At 37.3% G+C, this 23,589-nt stretch overlaps 1 protein-coding gene across 8 annotated transcripts in view; it reads left to right on the forward strand.

The window, feature by feature from the left end:
* APC (APC regulator of WNT signaling pathway) overlaps positions 1-21,993 on the forward strand; it is a 99,390-nt gene extending 77,397 nt beyond the window's left edge. For 4 of the 8 annotated variants that reach the window (XM_051782551.1, XM_051782555.1, XM_051782553.1 and 1 more), the window contains 8 exons: positions 12-134; positions 2,667-3,045; positions 4,220-4,315; positions 5,157-5,296; positions 6,655-6,732; positions 7,950-8,066; positions 8,728-8,942; positions 9,369-21,993. In XM_051782551.1, coding sequence (XP_051638511.1) covers positions 12-134; positions 2,667-3,045; positions 4,220-4,315; positions 5,157-5,296; positions 6,655-6,732; positions 7,950-8,066; positions 8,728-8,942; positions 9,369-15,912 — 7,692 coding nt within the window. In that variant the 3' untranslated portion in view covers positions 15,913-21,993. The remainder of the gene's footprint in view (positions 1-11; positions 135-2,666; positions 3,046-4,219; positions 4,316-5,156; positions 5,297-6,654; positions 6,733-7,949; positions 8,067-8,727; positions 8,943-9,368) is intronic. The other 4 variants (XM_051782554.1, XM_051782556.1, XM_051782557.1 and 1 more) reach the window with 3 other exon arrangements.
* Positions 21,994-23,589: the final 1,596 nt, after the last annotated feature.

Consider the following 23,589-nt stretch of genomic DNA (forward strand, 5'->3'; position numbering starts at 1 on the left):
TGAATTTGTAGGGTTCTGCTGCTCGAATGGACCATGAGACAGCCAGTGTTATGAGCTCTAGTAGTAACTATTCTGTTCCTCGCAGACTGACAAGTCATCTGGGTACCAAGGTAACCGAAGATTACAAACCACAGGTCGCTAATGCTACATTTTTACTAATACAATAACCTCATTGTTTCTGCTAGTAGTACTAATATTTACCTGAACGAGCTATACATACATAGTAATTTTATTAAGTTAAAATTTTAGGATACTTTTCAAATATATGCACAGAATTTTATTTTTTTTTTAACTTGTTGATGATCAGTTAAGAGCTGTTACAGTAAGGAACAAATGATTCCTAGAAGTTACTGGAATATCTAAAAAGCTTGTGATGTTGATTTATAATCAGTGATGAAAATTAACCTTTTTCAGAGCACTTCTTCAAATACTTTTGCAGAGTACAAATCCACAAAAAAATGCAGTTGCTGAGAAATAAAATGGACAAAAAAAATTACGTAAGCTCTTCACAGTGTCTGTCCACAAAAGACTGCAGTCAGAAGTATATGAGGGGAAGAAAAAGACAAATTCATGAACAACTAGATCTCATACTGCCTCTGGAATCAGCAGCAGTGTGGATACTATGGATGATGTGCTGAGCCCAGTCTTCTAGGAAGCCAGACCTATTAGCTTGGCATAGTATTAATTACTTGGACCTTAAAAAAAGCATTATAATGTTGTGATTTCAATCCTGCATGTCCCAAATGGAGGTGATATCAACTCATCTGTCTGTCTGCGAGTATTTTCACTGCAAACTCTAGGACTCCCCAAAGCTACAAACAGTGGGAAAGCATTGAAGGCAGGGAGGGGGATTAAGTGTGGAAGGATACAGGCAAAGAAATGGGTTGAACAGAGTGTGCTGTGGGGTAGGGAATGTTTAATATTAATGTCTGAGCAGAAGGGAAAGTGGTTGAGATTCTAAATAGAAGAATGTTTTTACAGATGCAGAAAGATGAGTCTGTAGGCAGTGTGTGTATACAGAGACAGACAAACAGATTTTAGTTTTTTCTATAATGTGTTTATTGCAACCTGGAAGCCTGATGTTCGTGGCTTCTTCAGCTTTATTCTCGGGCAAAAACTTTACCTTCCAAATGCAATTAACACTGCATTGTAGCTGTCAGTTGAAATATCTGCCAAGATAGTTGCATAAAGCAGATTAAATTCACTCTCCTTTAAGAATCAAAGCAGTTTGTTTTAATGCTATATTTGATTTTTCCCAGACCAGGAAGATAGGGTCTTCAAATTGGGATGCTACACTGTCACAAAATTGGCTCCTATTTGAGTGCGTTTTGCATGTGATCATACAGTTCCGCAGATTCTGAGATTTCTGTTGCCTCATTAATCCTATAGTGTTTAGAGAAATACATGTTACCAGACTTGCTGCTTAGTCTACCTGCTGCTATTCATTTTTTTATAACTCGTGTACTCATCTTCAGGCACATTTGACTTGTCACTGAAGATACCAAATAAAATCATTCACAGGTAGGGTAACTAGTGCAAATGTCTTGTTATTAGTAGAAAACTTAGGCTAATGGTCCAAAGTCTCATTTCTTCCTTGATTAGTATATTCTAAAGAAACATACACGCTGCAACTTCACAATTCCCTTTGACAGTTTCTTTATGTTGTGCTTTGACTTTGAATGTTCCTGTTTATCTTGGCTTTAGGAGTTTGAAGTTTCTAGGTAGTATCTAAGATCATTTTCTACATCCTGTTATTCTACTAAAAGTTGACTAGAAGAATCAAATGCATTTCTTGATTGAAAGCTATTACTGAAGAGTGGGAATACAAACTAAATAGTGCCTTGACCACAATATTACGTGACAGCCAAGGGAATCACTCAAAAATTGCTATTTTTAATGAGAAATTTGGTTACTCCAAGTTAAATGGGTAATGCTGGGTTTTCATGGCTTAATTTGTTTGGACAAATGCTCAGTATTTTATATACATTAAGTAAGCATTTGTTTGCTTTATTGGTTTTTAATCCCTGTAGATTCGAAAAGTATTAATTTAACTCTTTAGTGTTGCATTTGTTGTAAATAATCTGTTCCATATACAAGTCAGTCTCCTAACAAAAAATTGTCAGTTAGTTTGAAGTATTTTAAAGGAAAACTTTAAACACAGTGGATGTCAGATTTTTTAACGTAATGTAAACTAAAAATTTCTGTAATAATTCATATCCTTTGTCTAGAATAATTGTATTTAATACCACATAGCATAGTTTTTCACCAAAGAACATCTTTATAATAATGTGTGATTCATAGAGAACATAGTTTTTTAAAGACAAATTTAATTCTAAAGAAATTTTGGTTTTCCCAAACTGAAACACTTTCATTAGTATGTTTGTTTAATCTTTTTGTACAATGGAAATCTGGAAGTTTTTGCTATTGGTTTTGTAGATTAATACAGTTACACACAACTACCACTCACTTCCAGCCACTTAACCACTAAGTGAAATTTATTAAGCTTATGAATGCTGAAGTAATAGAGTTTAATTCTTTTTAAATAGCACAATTTTTTCCACCATTAAATATTATTTTTTTTGCTCATATGTACCATTCCAACTTCATTTTAATTTAATGTGTGTTTTTAAAACATAACTGTATTTTTTAAATCATTTGACCTGCAGGTGGAAATGGTGTATTCATTGTTATCAATGCTTGGTACTCATGATAAAGATGACATGTCAAGAACATTGCTAGCAATGTCTAGCTCCCAGGACAGCTGCATAGCCATGCGTCAGTCTGGATGTCTTCCTCTCCTCATCCAGCTTTTACATGGCAACGATAAGGACTCTGTCTTGTTAGGAAACTCTCGTGGTAGTAAAGAGGCCCGTGCCAGAGCCAGCGCTGCACTGCATAACATCATTCACTCCCAGCCTGATGATAAGCGAGGCAGACGGGAAATCCGTGTGCTCCATCTTTTGGAGCAGATCCGTGCTTACTGTGAAACGTGTTGGGAATGGCAGGAGGCGCATGAACAAGGCATGGACCAGGACAAAAACCCAAGTAGGTTCTGCAAGATGTATAAAAACGTTTCAAGGATATATTGAAAAGAGTGACTTTACAGAAAGTACAACTTTAATCTGACTTCTTGTTGAATATATGCAAGTTTTATTATACATATATATGTGTGAATGTATTTTTTTTTTAAAGTGGAATTAGTGTTAGGAAATAGTATGTATTACAGATATAATACCCTATTTATACACTTTTTATTTAAATCACAGACCTTGGTGTGCTTTCAAGGTAGTAATTCTAGTAGTTTATATTTGTAATCTGTAAATTAATACTGAATATGTACTCCTTTAGTTTTACATTTTGATGGATAAACAATCCCAAATTGCTTTTGATGCAGATGTATTCAGGAGATAACACATTCCATTTGGGAGAGGGGCAGAGAGCACAAATTAAATAATCTCAATCTATTCAATGTAATATTAGCCATTATTTATAATGTTGTGTGTAAGAAATAGTTGGGTTAAAAAAATATGAAAAACATGACATTGTAAATTAATAGGATTTTTCTCAGGGAACAGTTGGGATTAAAAAAAAAAGATTTAGCCTTCTGGATTGCTTAGCTGCTTCTCTGAATTGAGGACATTCCATAGGTGTCCATGGCAGATGTACTACTGAAGTCAGGGGCTGCTTCCTGTATGCTGGAGTTCACCACAAGAACAGTTTAGCAGGAGTGGGGCTCAGAACAAGATGTATCAGTACCATTTCCACATTATCTAGAATCTATCTCACAAAAACTTGAACTTTAAAACTTCTAGGTTATGAAACAAGGTGTTCAATTAACCATTCATAATGTCATATAACACCCAGAAAACCAGCTTCAGATTATGTGGTATATTATTTAATACCACCAGAATATTTAACCATATTGATTTGCTTCATGAAGTTTTTAAGAGTAACAAGGTAATATTTTTGTACTGCAAGTCATATTTCTTACTCCACACATGGATCAGGATTCTCCCTGATTTGTGTTTCAGCATCAAATACAGTATGCACTTTTCTTAGTAACATTCTTAACTAAATGTCTGTTCATGGATTACTGGGAAGATACAAACCCTGAATAAAACTGCAGTTGATTTGTTTTTAAGATTAGATTCGCTTTAGAAAACTTACTATTATATAAAATCACCTAGGAAATACTAACTGTTACCTGTTTCTGAATCAGTGCCTGCTCCAGTGGATCATCAGATTTGTCCTGCAGTGTGTGTTCTGATGAAACTCTCATTTGATGAAGAACACAGGCATGCAATGAATGAACTTGGTAAGATCAGATGTATTTCTCTGACTTCCTTTGAGAAGCTTCCTGGAAACTCTTAACATTCCTTGTGTTCCTCACTGAATATATGGCTTTATTTTTTTTTTCTAGTAGTTTAAAGACATAATCAGGTCATTTGTGTCAGATGTAAGTGACGAATGCAGTTTAAATTAACCACACCATTCCGTAGTGGATAAATTATTATGCCAGTTACTGGGTTCTCTGGCATGAACTATGAATTTTTGAAGACTAGTATTATTATGGAAGTACTTGCAATTTTAGAAGTATTGGACTCAAAATGGAGACTACTTCCCAGGGTGGGAGGTTTTTTGTTGGTGTTTTGGTGAGGTTTTTTTGTCCTGCATTGGTTCCTGCTTGACAGCCTGAATTTTTTAGTCCGTTCTGAGTAAGTTTTGTGCATGCAATTTTCCTTAATTTGCCACTTATCATTATCAAGGAAAATACTGTATGAACTCCTCTCAGAAAATAATATGCAGATTTAGTAAATAGACTTATACGTATGTGGTGCAAGTCTGTCAGGATTTTGGCTGGGTGGAATTAAAAGATGAATGTGCTTCTTGCTTCTCATAATTCCTCCTGCTTCCATTTTGCCCTGAAATCCCAATGTCATGCTGCCTTATCTTTTAGCTACTGCTAAGTACAGGATTCAAGATCCAGAGGCAGCATTTAACAATTTAATACCTTTTTGAGCATTGTGGGTTTCAGATATTTGAGATTTGTTCTGTACCTAAAAATGCAGTTTGTTCCTTGGTGTGTATGAACTGTACTTAAGATACTAGAGTAGAGATATTATTCCTTTTCTTAATTGTTTTTTTTTTTTCCAAAGGAGGTTTGCAGGCCATTGCTGAACTGTTGCAAGTGGATTGTGAAATGTATGGACTCACAAATGATCACTATAGTGTTACCTTGAGGAGGTATGCTGGAATGGCTCTGACAAACTTGACTTTTGGAGATGTGGCAAACAAGGTAAGGGCAGAATTGTAAACATGCAATAATTTCAGTTCACGGTTATGTTTTAATTACAGTTCTCAACACGAGTGATAAATCTCCAGGACAGGATACTGAGTTTGAGCTCAAGGCAGAAGTTAAAAATACTTCTGTCATTCCATCCTGCTCCTGTCATTCCATCCAGCACCACAAACTGAATGTTGTATCACTCAAGTATAGTATTGGCTCTCATATAAAATTAAATAACTTTTAATTTGTCACTGAGAATCAGGATTTTATCTATTGACTTGACTTTTCTATGAGCACTAGGTTAATATGACACATAATGATTTCAGTGACTGCTTTTTTCTGAGGATATTGAACTAAAACTGCTAATTGAGTCAGATTTTCTAAAGATGTCAGTTATTTAACAATACTGTAACTTCTAGTGAAATTTTTCAAACCTCTTCAGGCTGGAGCTTGCTTTTAAATATTTGGAGCATATCTGGCTCATGCTGGGCACTACTTCAGTCATTATAAGGGAAAATTGATTCTCCAGTTTCTGACAAGGACCTGTCTTTCAAAAGATAGAAAGATCCAATAAATCCTTGCCCCAGGTTTTGCTAAGCTATGGATCTTAAAATAACTTCATACTGAGAAGACTTATCTTTCTGCTCTAGAATGAAGATATTTCAGGAGTGAATGGAAGTAACAGGCTTCAGAGAACTCGAGTTTTGTTCCAAGTTGTAGACAAAAGTAAAGCATAAATCCTTGCTGCAAATTGCCTCACAAATATTGGCTCTTTACATCATCCAGTCACTAACTGCTACAGGCTACTGGGTTTATAGCATAAACTGAACTACTCAGTTGTAAATGCACACATTGTCCATCTGAGAAGTAGTACACTTCGAGTGCATACTACTTGGAATAATTTTGTGAATTATCAGAAATTATTTCAAAGCCTTGCAGCTTCTTAGTTGTTACATTATGCTTAAAAAGTCAGAAATGTTGTTATGTCAGTTTTAAATACTCATTTTTCAAACTATGTTTATTTCAAAAGAAAAAATGTGATTGTGAGACTTGCTAGGCAGTAGGTATCTTATCTGGTGCATAGTAAAGAAGGCTTCTAAGGTAGCAAAGTTGCAGATCATGTCCTAGACCTATGGTAAAAAATACAAAAATTTAGCACAATTTTATCACTTACGTATTGAAACTGATAGTTACATTAATTTTTAGTAGTTGTAAAACAAATATTTATTGTTGGCAACATCTCTTAGGAAGCTATTATTAAACTTCAGCTATAATTTGCTTAAAATATCAAAACATTGTGGTGAAGCAAGCCACCTAACCTGTCATTTAATACTATTCACTTTCTTTTTTCTTCCAATTTGTAACAGGCTACGTTATGTTCCATGAAGGGCTGCATGAGAGCTCTTGTAGCCCAACTGAAATCTGAAAGTGAAGACTTACAGCAGGTAAGATTCTTTTGAGATTAAATACTTCTTTTGTTGTCTTGTTTGCCTTAACAATGATGCAACGTTTGTACTTGCACTCATTTCATCAGTTATGACACACATTCTCCTTGGAAAAATCCTTACCTGTGTGGTCATGTTCTGGGGATTTTTTGGGTTTTAATTTTTTATTGTAACATATAGGCTATAAAACTTACTTTTTATGACCCTGATCTGTTAGTGGAAGTCCACTTTTAAAGTGGACTTTTTTTTACACTTTTAAAGGTAAGTTTGAGAGATCTTAATGTGTTCAGTGTGATACCTGAGCGTCTATTCTAATGGTTCCTGCTGCGTAAAGAAAACAACTTGAAAATAAAGTCTTTAGGAAGTGCTTAGGGTGATCCTGAAAGTTGAGAGCACAGCAGTGTTCTTCATTGGTATGGCACTTGTTTTAAGTCATTAAATATTAAATTATAATCAGTTTTAATTAATGCATATTGTAAATAAACTGGAATAGCTCTTTTAAAGGAAGCCCTTTTTTCCTTGCAGTCTGAGTGAATTATTGGATAAAAAGACGAATTTTAAGTAAAATTGGCTTTATTTCTTAAAACACTGTTAACAAAAAATTCTATTCACTGCAGGAGGAACTGACTAGTTAAGATTGAGAAAAATATTAGAATTACGGTAAAGGTTATTGGTGAACTTTGATATTGATATACTCTGGTATCCCTAGGCCAGGACTTCTGGACTGACCTGCCTCCGTCCAAAGGGTGCAGATTGTATTCTGCTTACAAAAGGCACAGTGTATTTTAAAAAGACTTCAAAGAGCTTTATAAACATCAGTCGAAGTAATCATACCATCTGTGAGACAGGAAAATGTTATTGTTCTATTTTTCAAGCAGAAAATACTATATGAATCTCCCCTGAGATTACATAACTCTTATACAGACATAAGAGTAGAGAACAAATCTGAATTTTTTTGACAAGATTTTCAACTCATGTGGAAAGCAGGAAACCTGATTTCAGATCTCTGTTTTAGGTACCCACACACAAAAGCCAGTACCTCTGTTCAAACTTCATACTGAAATGTTAAAACAGTCTAGCAGACAACACAGCAAAAAGCAGATTTTAGCAAAGTTTACTTCAGTAGCTTAACATGGCTAAAAAGTCCCAGGAGGAAAGTCTGATAGCTAAAGAAGTAGCTACCTTGAGATACATTATTTTTCTTTCACATTTTGCAGGTCATTGCAAGTGTGCTGAGGAATTTGTCCTGGCGAGCAGATGTGAATAGTAAAAAGACACTCAGAGAAGTTGGAAGTGTGAAAGCATTGATGGAATGTGCTTTAGAAGTTAAGAAGGTATCCTCTATAAGTGATTGAGATAAATTTCTGAGAGATTGTATGTATTTTACACAAAACACAAATACTGTCCTTTTGATGAAAATGATTGGTGAAACATTTGATGTGGTTCAGGTAACTTGTTTTGAAGAAGAGCAGATTTGAGTTGACATAGCAGCAGACCACAATGTAGCAATGGCATCTCAAAACTACTGCTGTTGATTTAATTTTACTTATGAGGGTTGACAGCTTTTGCTTTTCAGTTTCATGAGCTGTTCTATTGAATAGCCGTTTTTATAATTTTGCCATTTAATAAAACCTCTTTTGAGTTAGTGAATAGATAACTACCACTTCTGTAATTTTCTATATAGATTTTTGGTATCTGGAAGGGATTATATTCCATCCCAGAGTCTCCTGCCACCTACTCTTCAAGCCATTTCTATCATTGCGGCAACAAAGAAGTATTGTGACACATATTTCTGAAACCTCTGGGGCAGAAAATATCAAATACACAGCTGAAGGAAGGAGCAAAGTGAACAAAAAACTAGAAATCTACTTTACCACCCCAGAAAGCAGAAATTAGAACACACACAGCTCCTTGAAGCTAACTTAATGTATTTCTGAGAGCTTGTGGTCAACAGCTGAAAACTTCCCTCATTCTGTCATTTTGCTGTTTTCCTAGGAATCCACCCTGAAAAGTGTTCTGAGTGCCTTATGGAATCTGTCAGCACACTGTACTGGGAACAAAGCTGATATATGTGCTGTCGATGGTGCTCTCGCATTTCTGGTCAGCACACTGACGTACCGGAGCCAAACAAACACTTTAGCCATCATAGAAAGTGGAGGAGGAATATTAAGAAATGTTTCTAGCTTAATTGCTACTAATGAGGACCATAGGTAGGTATACTTCTGAAAATCTTCAGTGGTTCCACATGTGTATTTAATAGACATAGTTTCTATGACTGAGCCTTTATATGAATGCATGTATTAAGCATAGTAATTAAGCACAGTTAATTTTTAATACACTTGATAAGGCAGGCATTTCACTTACATAACAGGAATATGCAGACAGATTAATAGCTGCTGCTTGTTAATGATGAATGTACTAAAATAATGTACTAAAAGCTAATTATTCATGTTTGTAATAGAATTTGGTTAGCATTCAGATGAAAGCTAGTGGAAATATGAGATAAATCTGCACTGGAGAATTCATGATTATCCTTTCTAAGGGCAAGACTCGCCTCTAGAATAATAGGTTTTTGTTTTGTCTCTTATCCTTTTGATATCACTTACGGATGTTTGTTTTCAATTACTCAACACCAGGCAAATCGTGCGGGAGAACAGCTGCTTACAAACCTTGTTACAACACTTGAAGTCACACAGTTTGACAATAGTTAGTAATGCATGTGGGACCCTGTGGAATCTTTCTGCACGAAATGCAAAGGATCAGGAGGCGCTGTGGGACATGGGAGCCGTCAGCATGCTAAAAAATCTCATCCACTCAAAACACAAAATGATAGCCATGGGTAGTGCTGCAGCCTTGAGAAACCTCATGGCAAACAGGCCAGCCAAATATAAGGATGCCAACATTATGTCTCCAGGATCAAGCTTGCCATCTCTTCATGTCAGAAAACAAAAGGCACTGGAAGCAGAATTAGATGCTCAGCATTTATCAGAGACTTTTGACAACATTGATAATTTAAGCCCAAAAGCTTCTCACCGTAATAAGCAGAGACATAAGCAAAATATATACAGCGAGTATGTCCTGGATGCCAGTCGTGATGATGATGGTGTGTGCAGATCAGAGAGTTTTAATGCTGGTAATATGACTGTGCTTTCACCATTTGTAAATACTGCAGTATTGCCTGGCTCCTCCTCTTCCAGTAGAGGAAACACAGAAAGTTCTCGTTCTGAGAAAGACCGAAGTGTTGACAGGGATCGAGCAGTAGGTTTAAATACCTATCATCCTGCTGCAGAGAGTACTGGAAACTCCTCTAAGAGATTAGGAGTGCAGATTTCTACTACTGCAGGTCAGATTGCCAAAGTTATGGAGGAAGTAACAAGCATGCACATTCCACAAGAAGACAGAAGTTCTAGTTCCACTTCTGAAATGCACAGTTTGACTGAAGACAGAAATGACCCAAGGAGATCAACCACTGCCCATACTCACTCAAATACATACTTCCCTAAATCTGAGAACTCAAACAGGACATGTCCTGTGCCTTACACAAAAATGGAATACAAAAGAGCTTCGAATGATAGTTTAAATAGTGTCAGCAGCAGTGATGGCTATGGCAAAAGAGGCCAAATGAAACCTTCCATTGAATCCTTCTCTGAAGATGATGAAAGTAAATTTTGTAGTTATGGGCAATATCCAGCTGACTTGGCACACAAGATTCATAGTGCAAATCATATGGATGACAATGATGGAGAACTAGACACTCCTATTAATTATAGTCTTAAATACTCAGATGAACAGTTAAATTCTGGAAGGCAAAGCCCCTCTCAGAATGAAAGATGGGCAAGGCCTAAGCATGTAATAGATGATGAAATGAAACAAAATGAACAACGACAGTCAAGAAGCCAAAATGCAACCTATCCCGTGTATGCTGAAAGTGGAGATGACAAACACATGAAATATCAGTCACCTTTTGGACAGCAGGATTGCGTTTCTTCCTTTAGATCAAGAGGATCCAGTGGTTCAGATCAGAACAGAGTAGGCCCAGCTCTTGGAATGAATCAGAAAGTAAACCAGTCCTTGTGCCAGGTTGATGACTATGATGATGACAAGCCTACCAACTATAGTGAACGTTACTCTGAGGAGGAACAACATGAAGAGGAAGACAGACCAACTAATTATAGCATAAAGTACAATGAAGAGGAGCATCATGTTGATCAGCCTATTGATTATAGTTTAAAATATTCAACAGAAGTTCCACCGCCTTCTCAGAAGCCATCTTTTACTTTTCCAAAGACTTCTGTGCAACTTTCTAAAACTGACCATATTCCCTCAAGCAGTGGGAGTACATCAGCTCCCTCAACTGGTTCAAAGAGACAGACCCAGCTGCACCCAAGTTCTGCACAGAGCAGAAGTGGTCATGCACAGAAGACCTCCTGTAAGACTCCCTCTATTAACCAGGAAACTATACAAACTTACTGCGTGGAAGATACCCCAATATGCTTTTCAAGGTGTAGCTCTTTGTCATCTTTATCATCAGCTGAAGATGAAATAGGGCGTGATCAATCTGCACGTGGCACAGATGCAAATAACACACTACAGATCGCAGAACTAAAGGAAAACAGTGGGGCTCTGCCTACAGAAGGTACAGTAAGTGAAATCACATCTACATCACAACACATCAGGGCAAAATCAAGTAGACTTCAAACTTCTAGCTTGTCTCCTTCTGATTCTTCCAGACATAAAGCTGTTGAATTTTCTTCAGGTGCCAAATCTCCCTCAAAGAGTGGTGCACAAACTCCTAAAAGCCCGCCAGAACATTATGTACAGGAAACACCACTCATGTTCAGTAGATGTACCTCTGTAAGCTCTCTGGATAGTTTTGAAAGTCGTTCAATTGCCAGCTCAGTTCAAAGTGAGCCTTGCAGTGGAATAGTAAGTGGTATTATAAGTCCCAGTGACCTTCCAGACAGCCCTGGACAAACAATGCCTCCAAGCAGAAGTAAAACACCACCACCTGCTCAAGGGGTTCAAGTAAAAAGAGATGTACCTAAGGGAAAAGTACACAGTACAGAGAAGAGAGAGCCTGGTCCTAGACAGGCAGCTGTAAATGCAGCTGTTCAGAGAGTTCAGGTACTGCCAGATGCTGATACACTGTTACATTTTGCCACAGAAAGCACACCGGATGGGTTTTCCTGCTCTTCCAGCCTGAGTGCTCTGAGCTTAGATGAGCCATTTATACAGAAAGATGCAGAGTTGAGAATAATGCCTCCGGTTCATGAAAATGACCATGGAAATGAGACAGAACCTGAACAGTCAGATGATACAAAGGATAATGAAGAGAAGAAATCAGAGAAGCCCGCTGAAGCAGAAAAAGACATTCTGGATGATTCTGATGATGATATTGAAATACTGGAAGCATGTATTATTTCTGCAATGCCAACAAAGTCTTCGCGTAAAGCCAAAAAGCCTTCTCAAGCATCTGCTCCAAAAATACCTCCTCCTGTAGCCAGAAAGCCCAGCCAGTTGCCAGTTTACAAACTTTTGCCTTCACAAAGCAGACTGCAATCACAAAAGCATGTGAGTTTTACACCAGGAGATGATATGCCACGGGTGTACTGTGTTGAGGGGACACCAATAAACTTTTCTACAGCTACATCTCTGAGTGATCTCACAATAGAGTCGCCACCGAGTGAGTTGGCCAATGTAGACAGTGTGGGTGTGGGAGCAGAGTCAGGGGAGTTTGAAAAGCGGGACACCATTCCCACAGAAGGGAGAAGTACTGAAGATGCTCAGAGAGCAAAAAGCTCAGCTGTGGTTTCCTCAGGTCTGGATGATGACAAAACAGAAGAGGGTGATATTCTGGCTGAGTGCATTAATTCAGCTATGCCAAAAGGAAAAAGTCACAAACCTTTCAGAGTGAAGAAGATAATGGATCAAATTCAACAAGCTTCTTCATCTCTAAGTAATAAAAACCAACCAGAAGGTGAGAAAAAGAAGCCAACATCACCAGTAAAGCCTGTTCCCCAAAATAACGAATACAGAGCACGCATAAGAAAAAGCACGGAGCCCAAAAGCAATGTTAGTAATGAAAGAGGCTACCCAGAGAACAAAGATGCAAAGAAACAGAACCTTAAAAATAATTCAAGAGACTTTCATGACAAATTGCCAAATAATGAAGAGCGTGTAAGAGGAAGCTTTGCATTTGATTCCCCTCATCATTACACACCTATTGAGGGAACTCCTTACTGTTTTTCACGGAATGATTCCCTGAGTTCTTTAGATTTTGATGATGATGATGTTGACCTTTCAAGAGAGAAGGCAGAGTTAAGAAAAGGAAAAGAAGCAAAGGAAACAGAAAATAAAGACTGCTCTAACCCAGAACAGTCTTCAAATCAGCAGCCAAGTAACAGGACTTGTCAGAAACATCCAACAGGCAGAAGCCAGCCTAAAGCTTTCTCTCAGTCAGCTAAAGATATTCCAGACAGAGGGGCAGCTACAGATGAGAAAATGCAGAATTTTGCTATTGAAAACACACCTGTTTGTTTTTCCCGCAATTCATCGCTTAGTTCCCTCAGTGACATTGATCAAGAAAACAATAACAACAAAGAAGGGGAACCTGCGAAACGTCCCGAGGCTCCTGATTCACAGATGGAATCCAACAGACCACAGACTTCTGGTTATGCACCTAAATCATTTCATGTTGAAGATACTCCTGTATGTTTCTCTAGAAACAGCTCTCTGAGTTCCCTTAGCATTGACTCAGAAGATGATCTTTTGCAGGAATGCATTAGTTCTGCTATGCCTAAAAAGAAAAAGCCCTCAAGAATGAAGGGTGAAAGCGAAAAGAATAATTCCAGAAATACTGGTGGCATACTGGCAGAAGATTTAACACTGGATTTGAGAGAGATACAGAGGCCAGATTCAGAACATGGTTTTTCACCTGATTCAGAGAACTTTGATTGGAAAGCTATACAAGAAGGTGCAAATTCTATAGTCAGTAGCTTGCATCAAGCTGCAGCTGCTGCATCACTGTCTAGACAAGCCTCATCAGACTCTGATTCTATCCTTTCATTAAAATCTGGTATTTCTCTAGGGTCACCATTTCATCTTACCCCAGACCAAGAAGAAAAGCCCTTCACTAGCAATAAAGGTCCAAGAATTATTAAGCCAGGAGAGAAAAGTACACTGGAGTCTAAAAAAGTAGAGTCAGAAAGCAGGGGAATCAAAGGAGGGAAGAAAGTGTATAAAAGTATGATCACAGGAAAAGCTCGCTCCAGTTCTGAAGTTTCAAGCCAGTTGAAGCAATCACAACAGACAAGTGTGCCTTCAATTTCACGTGGTAGAACAATGATCCATATTCCAGGAGTTCGAAATAGTTCTTCAAGTACTAGTCCTGTTTCCAAAAAAGGACCCCCACTCAAAAACATGAACTCCAAGAGTCCCAGTGAAGGCCAAAGTTTGACTAGTTCTCCAAGAGGAGCCAAGTCATCAGTGAAATCTGAGCCAGCTCCTGTAACAAGGCAGCCATCAGGATTGAATCAGAGTGGATCAAGTAAAGGACCGTCTAGATCAGGGTCTAGAGACTCCACTCCTTCTAGACCTCAGCAGCAGCCATTAAGTAGGCCTCTGCAATCTCCTGGGCGAAACTCCATTTCCCCGGGAAGAAATGGTATAAGTCCTCCTAACAAACTGTCACAGTTGCCAAGAACATCATCTCCAAGCACAGCTTCAACTAAATCCTCAAGTTCAGGTAGAATGTCATACACACCACCAGGCAGGCAGATGAGCCAGCAAAACCTTACAAAGCAAACTGCCTTGCCTAAGAGTACCAGTAGCATTCCACGAAGTGAGTCTGCTTCAAAAGGGTTAAACCAGGCTCTCAGTGCTGGTGGATCAAACAAAAAGACTGATCTATCCAGAATGTCATCCACAAAATCTAGTGGAAGTGAATCTGACAGGTCTGAGAGACCTGTTCTCGTTCGTCAGTCAACTTTTATTAAAGAGGCTCCAAGCCCAACTCTGAGACGGAAATTAGAAGAGTCAGCTTCATTTGAATCTCTGTCTCCTTCTAGGCCAGATTCTCCCACGAGGTCCCAACTACAGACCCCAGTTCTGAGTCCGTCTCTTCCTGATATGTCTTTATCCACTCATTCAACTGCCCAGACTGGTGGTTGGCGAAAATTAGCCCCTAATCAGAGCCCTTCTGCAGAATATGATGGGAGACCAGCCAAGCGTCACGACATAGCTCGTTCTCATTCCGAAAGTCCATCTAGACTGCTGATCAATAGATCAGGAACATGGAAGCGTGAGCACAGTAAGCATTCCTCATCCCTCCCTCGTGTAAGCACTTGGCGAAGAACTGGAAGTTCCTCCTCAATTCTCTCAGCTTCCTCAGAGTCCAGTGAAAAGGCAAAAAGTGAAGATGAGAAGCAACATGGAAGTTCTCTTCCTGGACACAAGCAAAGTAAAGAAAGCCAAGCACCAGCAAAAGGTACTTGGAGAAAAATAAAAGAAAATGAAATTCCTCAGATAATGAACGATCCTTCCTTGGGTGCCACAAATGGCTCCGAGTCCAAAACTCTCATCTACCAGATGGCACCAGCTGTCTCTAAGACAGAGGATGTATGGGTGAGGATAGAGGACTGCCCAATTAACAACCCTCGATCTGGAAGGTCCCCAACTGGAAATACTCCCCCCGTTATTGACAGTGTTTCAGAGAAAGGGGGTGTGAATGGTAAAGATCCTAAAGAGATTCAAGAAAAGCAAACCCCAGGGAGTGCAGGTGTTCCTATTCGTACTGTTGGCTTAGAAAACCGTCTGAACTCTTTCTTTCAGATAGACAGTCCAGACAAGAAAGGCACTGAAACAAAGCCTCTGCAGAATAATCCTGTTCCTGCACCAGAAATTAGTGAAAGTACTGTAAGTGAGCGCACACCATTCAGTTCCAGTAGCTCAAGCAAGCACAGCTCCCCCATCGGAGCTGTGGCAGCAAGGGTGACTCCCTTCAACTACAACCCAAGCCGCAGGAAGAGCAGCGTGGACAGTAGTTCTGCTCGGCCCTCACAGATTCCGACTCCAGTGAACAACAGCACCAAGAAACGTGACACCAAGTCTGAGAACACAGACTCCAGTGGAACCCAAAGCCCTAAACGTCACTCTGGGTCTTACCTGGTAACTTCTGTTTAAGTGCAACAAAAAATAAATAGAACTGTATTATATACAGCAGCTACTTAGAAACTTTGTTTCAAATGAAACAAGAAAAAATGGGGATTGATTTTTTTTTTCCTGTTGTTTTTATTTGTTGTAAATAGCTTTGATTCTTGTTAGATGGTCCTTGTTCTGGAAGCCATATTTGATAGTATACTCTTCACTGGTAATATTTTGCAGGAATACCCGATTGACAGTTTGGAATAAAATTGCTAACACAAGTATATTTGTATAGTATGTTTAACATGTATTAGCATCCCATCCCATAATCCTTTGAATATTGCTTGTCATTAAAGTCATGGAATAGTGCAGATAGAGAAGATACAGTCATACTGCTTTATCAGTAATTTCTAGATTACACACCAACTAAACTACATCAGGGAAGAATTGGTATTATTTATGCAAAAAAAAAATATACTCATTTTTAGTATTTGTGAGTCCATCTAACCCAATAATTAATCATGTGGCTGTGAAATTCACAGTAATATGGTTTCCGCTGAACAAGCTTTCCTAGCCTGCTTTTCTGCATGAATGGAACTGATGGTTCATTTTATGAAGTAATGATTAACATTTCTGTGGTCCCATAATGTGCATAGATAGTTATAGTGTAACAATTTACACTTTCTTTGTGCTCTGCAAAAAAAAAAAAAAAACAAAAAAAAAACAACTGTGTAACTGTAAAACCTTGAACAAAATTATTTTACCTGAATTAGATTTTATCTTAAAGTAGGTAGAATTTTTTTGCTATGCTGTAACTTGTTGTATATTCTGGTATTTGAGGTGAGATGGCTGCTCTTTTATTAATGAGACGTGGGTCATGTCTCAACAGAGACTAAAATGAACATTTCAGAATAAATTATTACTATATGTAAGTTGTGTGTGTTACTTCTGCATTACATAAAAATACAGTATTTTATTTTGAGATGTCACCATATAATGTGTTGTATAATGCACTTACACTTAAGGCCTGATCCAGTAGAATTCTGCACCTCCAATATTTGTTCTTCCTTATCACTGACAAATGGCTGTTGTAGGATGCTTTGAACAGCTATGGGATCAGGCCCTAGGTCTTCTGTAATATATTTGTAATTGAGACAGTTTCACACATCTCAGGTGCATAACAAGGCTAAACGCAGGGTATTTCCAGTAGCCAAGCAGTATAATTGTTCTCATGACTGCAAGCCTGAAACAATATTGTATCTATAAAAATAATATTTGTAAAACAAAAGTTTTTTTAATTGGGGATATAATGTAGAATGTGAAATAGTGACTATAAGATAAAATTTAATTCTATTTGCTGTCTTTATGCTTTTTGTTTAATTTATTTTTTAAGAATTATGAACGGAAAAATATTGCAAGAATCCCATGGCAGCAAGAAATTTGTTATCTTAGCAGAAAAAGAATTATCCATAAACAGGGCATTTGCTGCCTCGAGTTTTTTTGATGCAAATATAGATAGTGCTACAACAATGCTGAAAAAAACAGATTTGTGCTTTAAAAATACAGTCTGAATTTAGATGAAAATTGATTTAAATTACAAACATGAGAGAACAGAACATTAACCATTCTGTGCATTTTTGAAAAAACCATGAAATGGTTTGTCAGTTTTGTTGTATCTCAACTGGACTGTTCTAAAGTTAGCTTTCTAAATACTGGTTATTTAGAATTCAGAATGCCCTGATTTCAGGAAGCCCTGAAACAGAGCAATTTACCTTTATGGTAACTTTAACACAGTTGCAGAGTGTATCACTTCTGTGGCTTTTGTACTTCTGATATTGAAATGAGTCAGTTGAACTCACTGTAAGACATGTGCTCATTTATGAACAGAATCAAGATACTATCAGCAGGCAGAAGTCAATTTATATAAAAGCCAATACCAAAAATACCTGTTGGGCAGAAGTGGTATCTTACTTGCACTTTTGTTCTTTGCTTCCTATCAGATTTGTTTAGAGACATGCCATGTTCTTGTATCACCTGGTGAACCTGTTAACAAGCAGCAATCCTTGTATTAGCATTTCTAATAGGAATATTGGTGTCCTGTTAAAGATGAAATAGAGACAGATTATGTGATGTGTTCAAAGTCAGGACTTCCTGTTGGAGTAGAATACAGTTATTTGCGTTTTAAATGAAAGACCACTTTTCTTGTAAATTATGTGATACTTTTTTTGTGATGGGCTTTTAACAACTAACACAAAAATACACCACGTAATCCAGAATAGTTGTTTAACATCAGCGTTACCTATTTGTCCTGTCAATTTAAGAATTAAAGGTAAACTCAGTCTCAGTAAAGAAATTCTGATTTCAGTTCTGTAACTGAAAAATTACTGAAATCAGTTTTTTAATCAGAAGATAAGGTGAAACCATAAGTAATTGTATGCGTATCAAACACCAGAATGTCTTTGAAAATTGTAGTGGCTTCTCAAAATAGTCGTGGGGATACTTCATGATCATTATAATTGGGAAGTTTCTCTTAATATCCTCATAAGTAACCTATATTTGTAGCAAAGACAGGCTAGAGAAACTTTCCAACTATAAGGGTAGTGATACACTAAAATATGCTTCCCATGGGAGTTGTTAAATTTCCATTATAGAAGTTTTAAGGAGAGGTTTATGAAACATCTCATAGGGATGGACTGTAGTATATTTCATATTGCCTGTGTGCAGAGGTGGGCTTAGGTGATCTTTTGAAATCTCTTCCAAATCTACATTTTCTCTGATTCTTTATCTAAAATACTTAGTATCCACTAAGAGCCTTTCAGAATATTTAAAGACATCCATGATGTTTGATTTATGATGGGGATATAAAGTTATATTCTAAGCTAAACTATAAAAACGGATCCCAGAAATATAAAATCGAAAACATGAAAAATGATTGCAATAAGTATATTTGATCTTGGATTTTTTTTTTTTAATTATTTCTAGATTCATAATAGTCAGATTTGATTTATGCTGCTAAAGATTTACTCTTGTTCTTGGTTTCATTTGTAAGAAGTTGCCACAGCAGGTAAGAGGACATTATTTATGTCAAGACAAAACAAAGGAAAGCAAGGAGCTAAGGAAACCAAGACTGAATTTACTGTTCTTCTGGGATGCACTGCCTTTCTTTCTACCAATTTTGGGTAGAACTTTTTGTGACTTGTGCTCAGACCTTTAGTTAGTCCTTGAATTAGTTTATCATATCCAGAACATACCAAACTTGTAATTAAAGATTAGTTTATATTGAAAAGTAACTCATAAAGCTCATTTCAGACTGTCTTATAGCTTTGTCCTCTTGAGGTGAAAAGCAGAAATGTGACCTCCCCACAATTTGTAATTAGTCACTTTTTAAAATGTACCTCCATTTTAGTTTCTTGCAGTGTGCCATAGTTAAGGTTACTGCTCAGTTTCTGTGAAAGGTCTTCTGACTAAATATTGCAAACTTTAAAGAGGAACTAATCTATTTTTCATGTGCAGTTCTTTATCAAGAGTATTTTCCCCTTAAAGCTTAAAAATAATCCTGAAAACTCTGTCAGATATGACAGTTTAAAAATTGAAAGCCTTGCCACAGTTTCCTGATGAGATTGGAGTATTGTTTCAAGCAGGATTTGGCTGCAGAATACAAGTAGAGTTTATGCTATAAACTTCAGTAAGCCAAGTATTCTTCAACATAGACTAGTACCTTTGGTGGCTGTGGGAAGTTGGCTGCTGTGTCTTCTTTGGTGAAAGAGGAGGGAAAGAAAAGGGATGGTTTTAGAGATAGTCATGTTGTCCCAGGGATGTACTTCCCTTTCATCCTTAGTAAATTGCATAAGCTGCACCAAAGAGAGAACAGCTTGTGCACAAATTAATGAGGTTTTATTTTGAAAGTATACCAGTAGACCATGAAACTGCAGAATCTTTGTTTGATAATCTGACAACTGAATTATTTGATGGCTGCTTTGCAGTACTTCATAGCTGTCCATCCCCCTACCCCCTTAACAGAAATGGGTATTACCGAGGAGATAAGTGTATTAGCTTCTTCATTCTTCTTAAGGATGAAGATCCATGCCATTTCTAGGATTGGAGGAATGGGATGTGCTGTTGAAAGAAGTTTCTTTTCCATTGCATGCTCTTGGCTGTGAATCATGGCTCTCATGTGACTTCTCAGGAGACTTGCTCACTTCCTACCTGCCCTCCTGATGAAGGCAGTAGAATTAGTGCTGTATTTAGTATGAATTTACTCATTGCACAGTTGTACAAGTGCCACCTGAGCTAGCAGAAAAAAATAACTAGCTAGAGCTGGTTGAAAGAGGTTGGAATAGTTTCCTTTTTGGGTGGTCAGTGGGTTGGATTGAGCCATGGCAGGCAATTTTAAGCTAGTTGCAGAACTTCACCCTTTTTGACACAGCAAAAGCAAAGTCAGATTTATTTTTTTTTTTAACTCTGAACTTCTGCCTAATGGCTCCTAGTGCTTTGCATTTAAATACCTGATGTTTGGGTAAGTCCTTTATCCTGGACATTCTGACAAATGACTTCAGAAGTATTACATAAGTGTATAGATGTGGAAAAGAAATATTTCTTCATCAGAAGTACCCAAAGAAAAGAAGGAGTCTACCATATGTAAACTTCAAGGAGACAATTTTTAGATTTGCAATACTGAATTCAATGCAGTAATTCTTCCACTAAAAAGATTAATTGCAACTATTTGGTTTCTAGAGGAGGCGTGAAGAGGGAGAGAACATCTCCCTTCCTTGGTGAGGTCAGTATTACTTGTAGGGATGATCTGGAAAATGTTTAGGTGGACTCTCCTTACAAGCTCTTTAACAATCATGTTGTTACTATATGCCTCCCAAAATGTATTTTCTCATTTAGCTTTCATGAAATGGTATGAACAGCCATAAGAGCGTCACTAGCAATCGTATGTAGACTTACACCTTAACACAACTTCATGCATCTACTGTAATGCCTTGCAAAGTTGCATCCACCTGTCCAACAGCTTTGTTCTTGATGAGATGTGTGATTTGGATGAAGCTGTGAATCAGAAGTGAAGTTAATGTGAAGCATGACCTTCTCCACACATTTAAATCTTCAAGGACCTTCTTAATACCAAATTACCCAAGTGTATTCACTCTCTGGTTCCACAGCCATCTCCTTTGCACTTTTATGTTTAACCAGAAGAGATGCCAACTTTTAATTTCATTTGAAATCATGTGTAGAAATACAATTCCTGCAGCATAGTTTCCTATATGCAGAATAACAGTTTGTATCTGTAAGTGTGTTTATAGAGAATGTTACGTAGTTAAGGTTGAGTTTTTAGTCAGAATGGTAAGTTAACTGGTTATGTGTTGTGTTTGGTTACATATTGGAAGTGCAAGGGAATTTGGTGTGGTGCAGAAGAGCTTTAAGAGTTCACAACAGTAATTAATGCAGGTGTCAATTAACTTGTGATGCCAAGATGAATTTCCTGCTCTCAAGTTTCAGTTTACCAGAAGTGCTGTTTATTTACTCTAAGCCTGGGTAATGCCTCCCTAGTGTAGTTTTGCAAATTACCTTTCTTAGGAAATTTCCATATAGTTACAGGCTTATGTACTTGTGAATTTCTGCCACTTCAGGATTTCAGGAAATTATTCAAATTTTGCTGTTTGTGGAAACATCCTTTGCTTGAGTGGCTGTGGAATGGCAATAAGGATTTCAGGAAGGTGTAGCAGGAGCTGGTTCACTGAGTAAAATGCACTTCTGTCCAGACCTCAAGCCATACATACAAACAGTATCTAATGCCCTACTTTGTGGTGGGATGTAACATACATAAAGCTTGTGCTGGTTCTCTGCAAGCAAATTGTCATCCTGTGAGATCAGATGCATTTTCCCACCTGTAAATGTTGTTTCTCTTGAACAAACTCAGCCCACAATTATATTTCCTTCAGTTTTGTTGTTTGCTTCTGCCTGGGATGCATTACTGTTTATATCCTAACTCTGTAATTAATTCTTTCTTCAATTATTCTAATGTATTTTGTTTCACAATATACTTATTCTGAATTTAGTCTTGCTATGCATAATTTATTTATTACTTGCAGTGTTATATAAAATTTCCTCCTGATTGCACCTTGTCAGAGTGGAATTGTTTTCTTGGCTATTACTGAAAGTTAGGTGTCTGTCCACTGTATTAGAAATATGATTTCATTTAAAAAGGAAGTTGGTGCTAAGACACTTGAGTAATTCAGGATATCAGAACAAATGCTCTAAAAAATCCCATGCAGTTCCATTTTGGTGGTAGTCATATTTCAGATAAATGAGTGGAAGAAAGAACCTGGGAGACGTGTGGTTTGCTAGTTGAGCTCCCTGTTCTCTTCCATGTTTTATCTTAAAACAAGCTGCACAAAACAAAATGTAGTTCCAACACAGTGTAATTCCATAATCTCTTTGTTACCTACAAAAGTTTCGCAAGAAGGCTTATTTCGTTATGACTCATAAGCGCAGCAGAGACTCAGTTACTTACAAAGTCTTTCCTTTCCATAATGAATGAATTCTTTAGTCCCTGAGTAGACTATTAAGGGACCTAGGTTAATTAATTCCCAACACACATGCACATATATTTACATTTACATGCATATTTTGCACTTCACTTTGGCTTTGACAGAAGCATTTAAACTAAAAAAAGGCATTTTTGCTGACTTACTAAGATCCTTTGTTTTCTGATAGTTGTACCACGCTTTCATAATTGAGATGAGCTCTAATTTCAGGACTGATTAATTTGTATCTGAAGTTATTCTAGGAAAAAAAGTGCTCTTAGGTGTTGGTTTATATGCAGAAAAGGAAATTCCCTTGCTAGAAATTAAAACTCTTTTTTTTAAGAATTTAAAAAAAAAATACAACCATAACTATCACCAGCACTTTGAAGTCAGTATGGATCATGAAAACAAGGACATTTTGACTGATAATTATATTTAATACAAATGAAGGTAGATTAAACGTAATTCTCTCTGTCCTTTCTAACAATCCTCCATATTAAAAACACATTGTTGGGGGGGAGAAAGACTTGTGCATCTTACCTAGGCTGTTGGTAAGTTCATCTAATGTGATGGCACACATTTAGAGTGGAAGTAACTATGGAAGAGCTGTGGAAGTAGATTTAAAAATTAAGCCATAATATGAATTATGAGATATCTCCCAATTTTTATTATTTGTGGTAGTACTTTATTATTATTATTTTGTTATTATTCCATTGTGGGATGAGAAGGAGTTGGCTTCCCTTTTTTCTTACTCCATTAAGCAGTTGAACAACCATGATGGACTATTTGACACTTTTAAAGTGTTTAAGTGTCACTGTTTAACCACAGTCAGCAACTAAGCACTACCCAGCCACTCACCTGCTCCCCTGCAGTCGGGTGGGGGAGACAATAAGAGTAAAAGTGAGAAACTCATGAGTTCAGATAAAGATAGTTTAATAAACAGTAAATAAATACAATAATAATTATTAGTATTCATAATAATAATAATAATATAGACTATACAATGAAGCACAATACAATTGCTCGTGACTTGCTGACTGATTCCTAGACAGTCCCTAAAGCAGTGGTCCCCCAGCAAGCTTTTCTACCACTTTATATGCTGAGGATGATGCCATATGGTCTGGAGTATCCCTTGGGCCACTTTGTCTCAGCTGTCCAGGCTGTGCCCTCTCTCAGCTTCTTGTGCCCC

This window comes from Manacus candei, unplaced genomic scaffold (assembly GCF_025592945.1).
Source record: "Manacus candei isolate 608988 ecotype Guabito, Panama unplaced genomic scaffold, ASM2559294v1 h1tg000016l, whole genome shotgun sequence".
NCBI lineage: Eukaryota > Metazoa > Chordata > Aves > Passeriformes > Pipridae > Manacus > Manacus candei.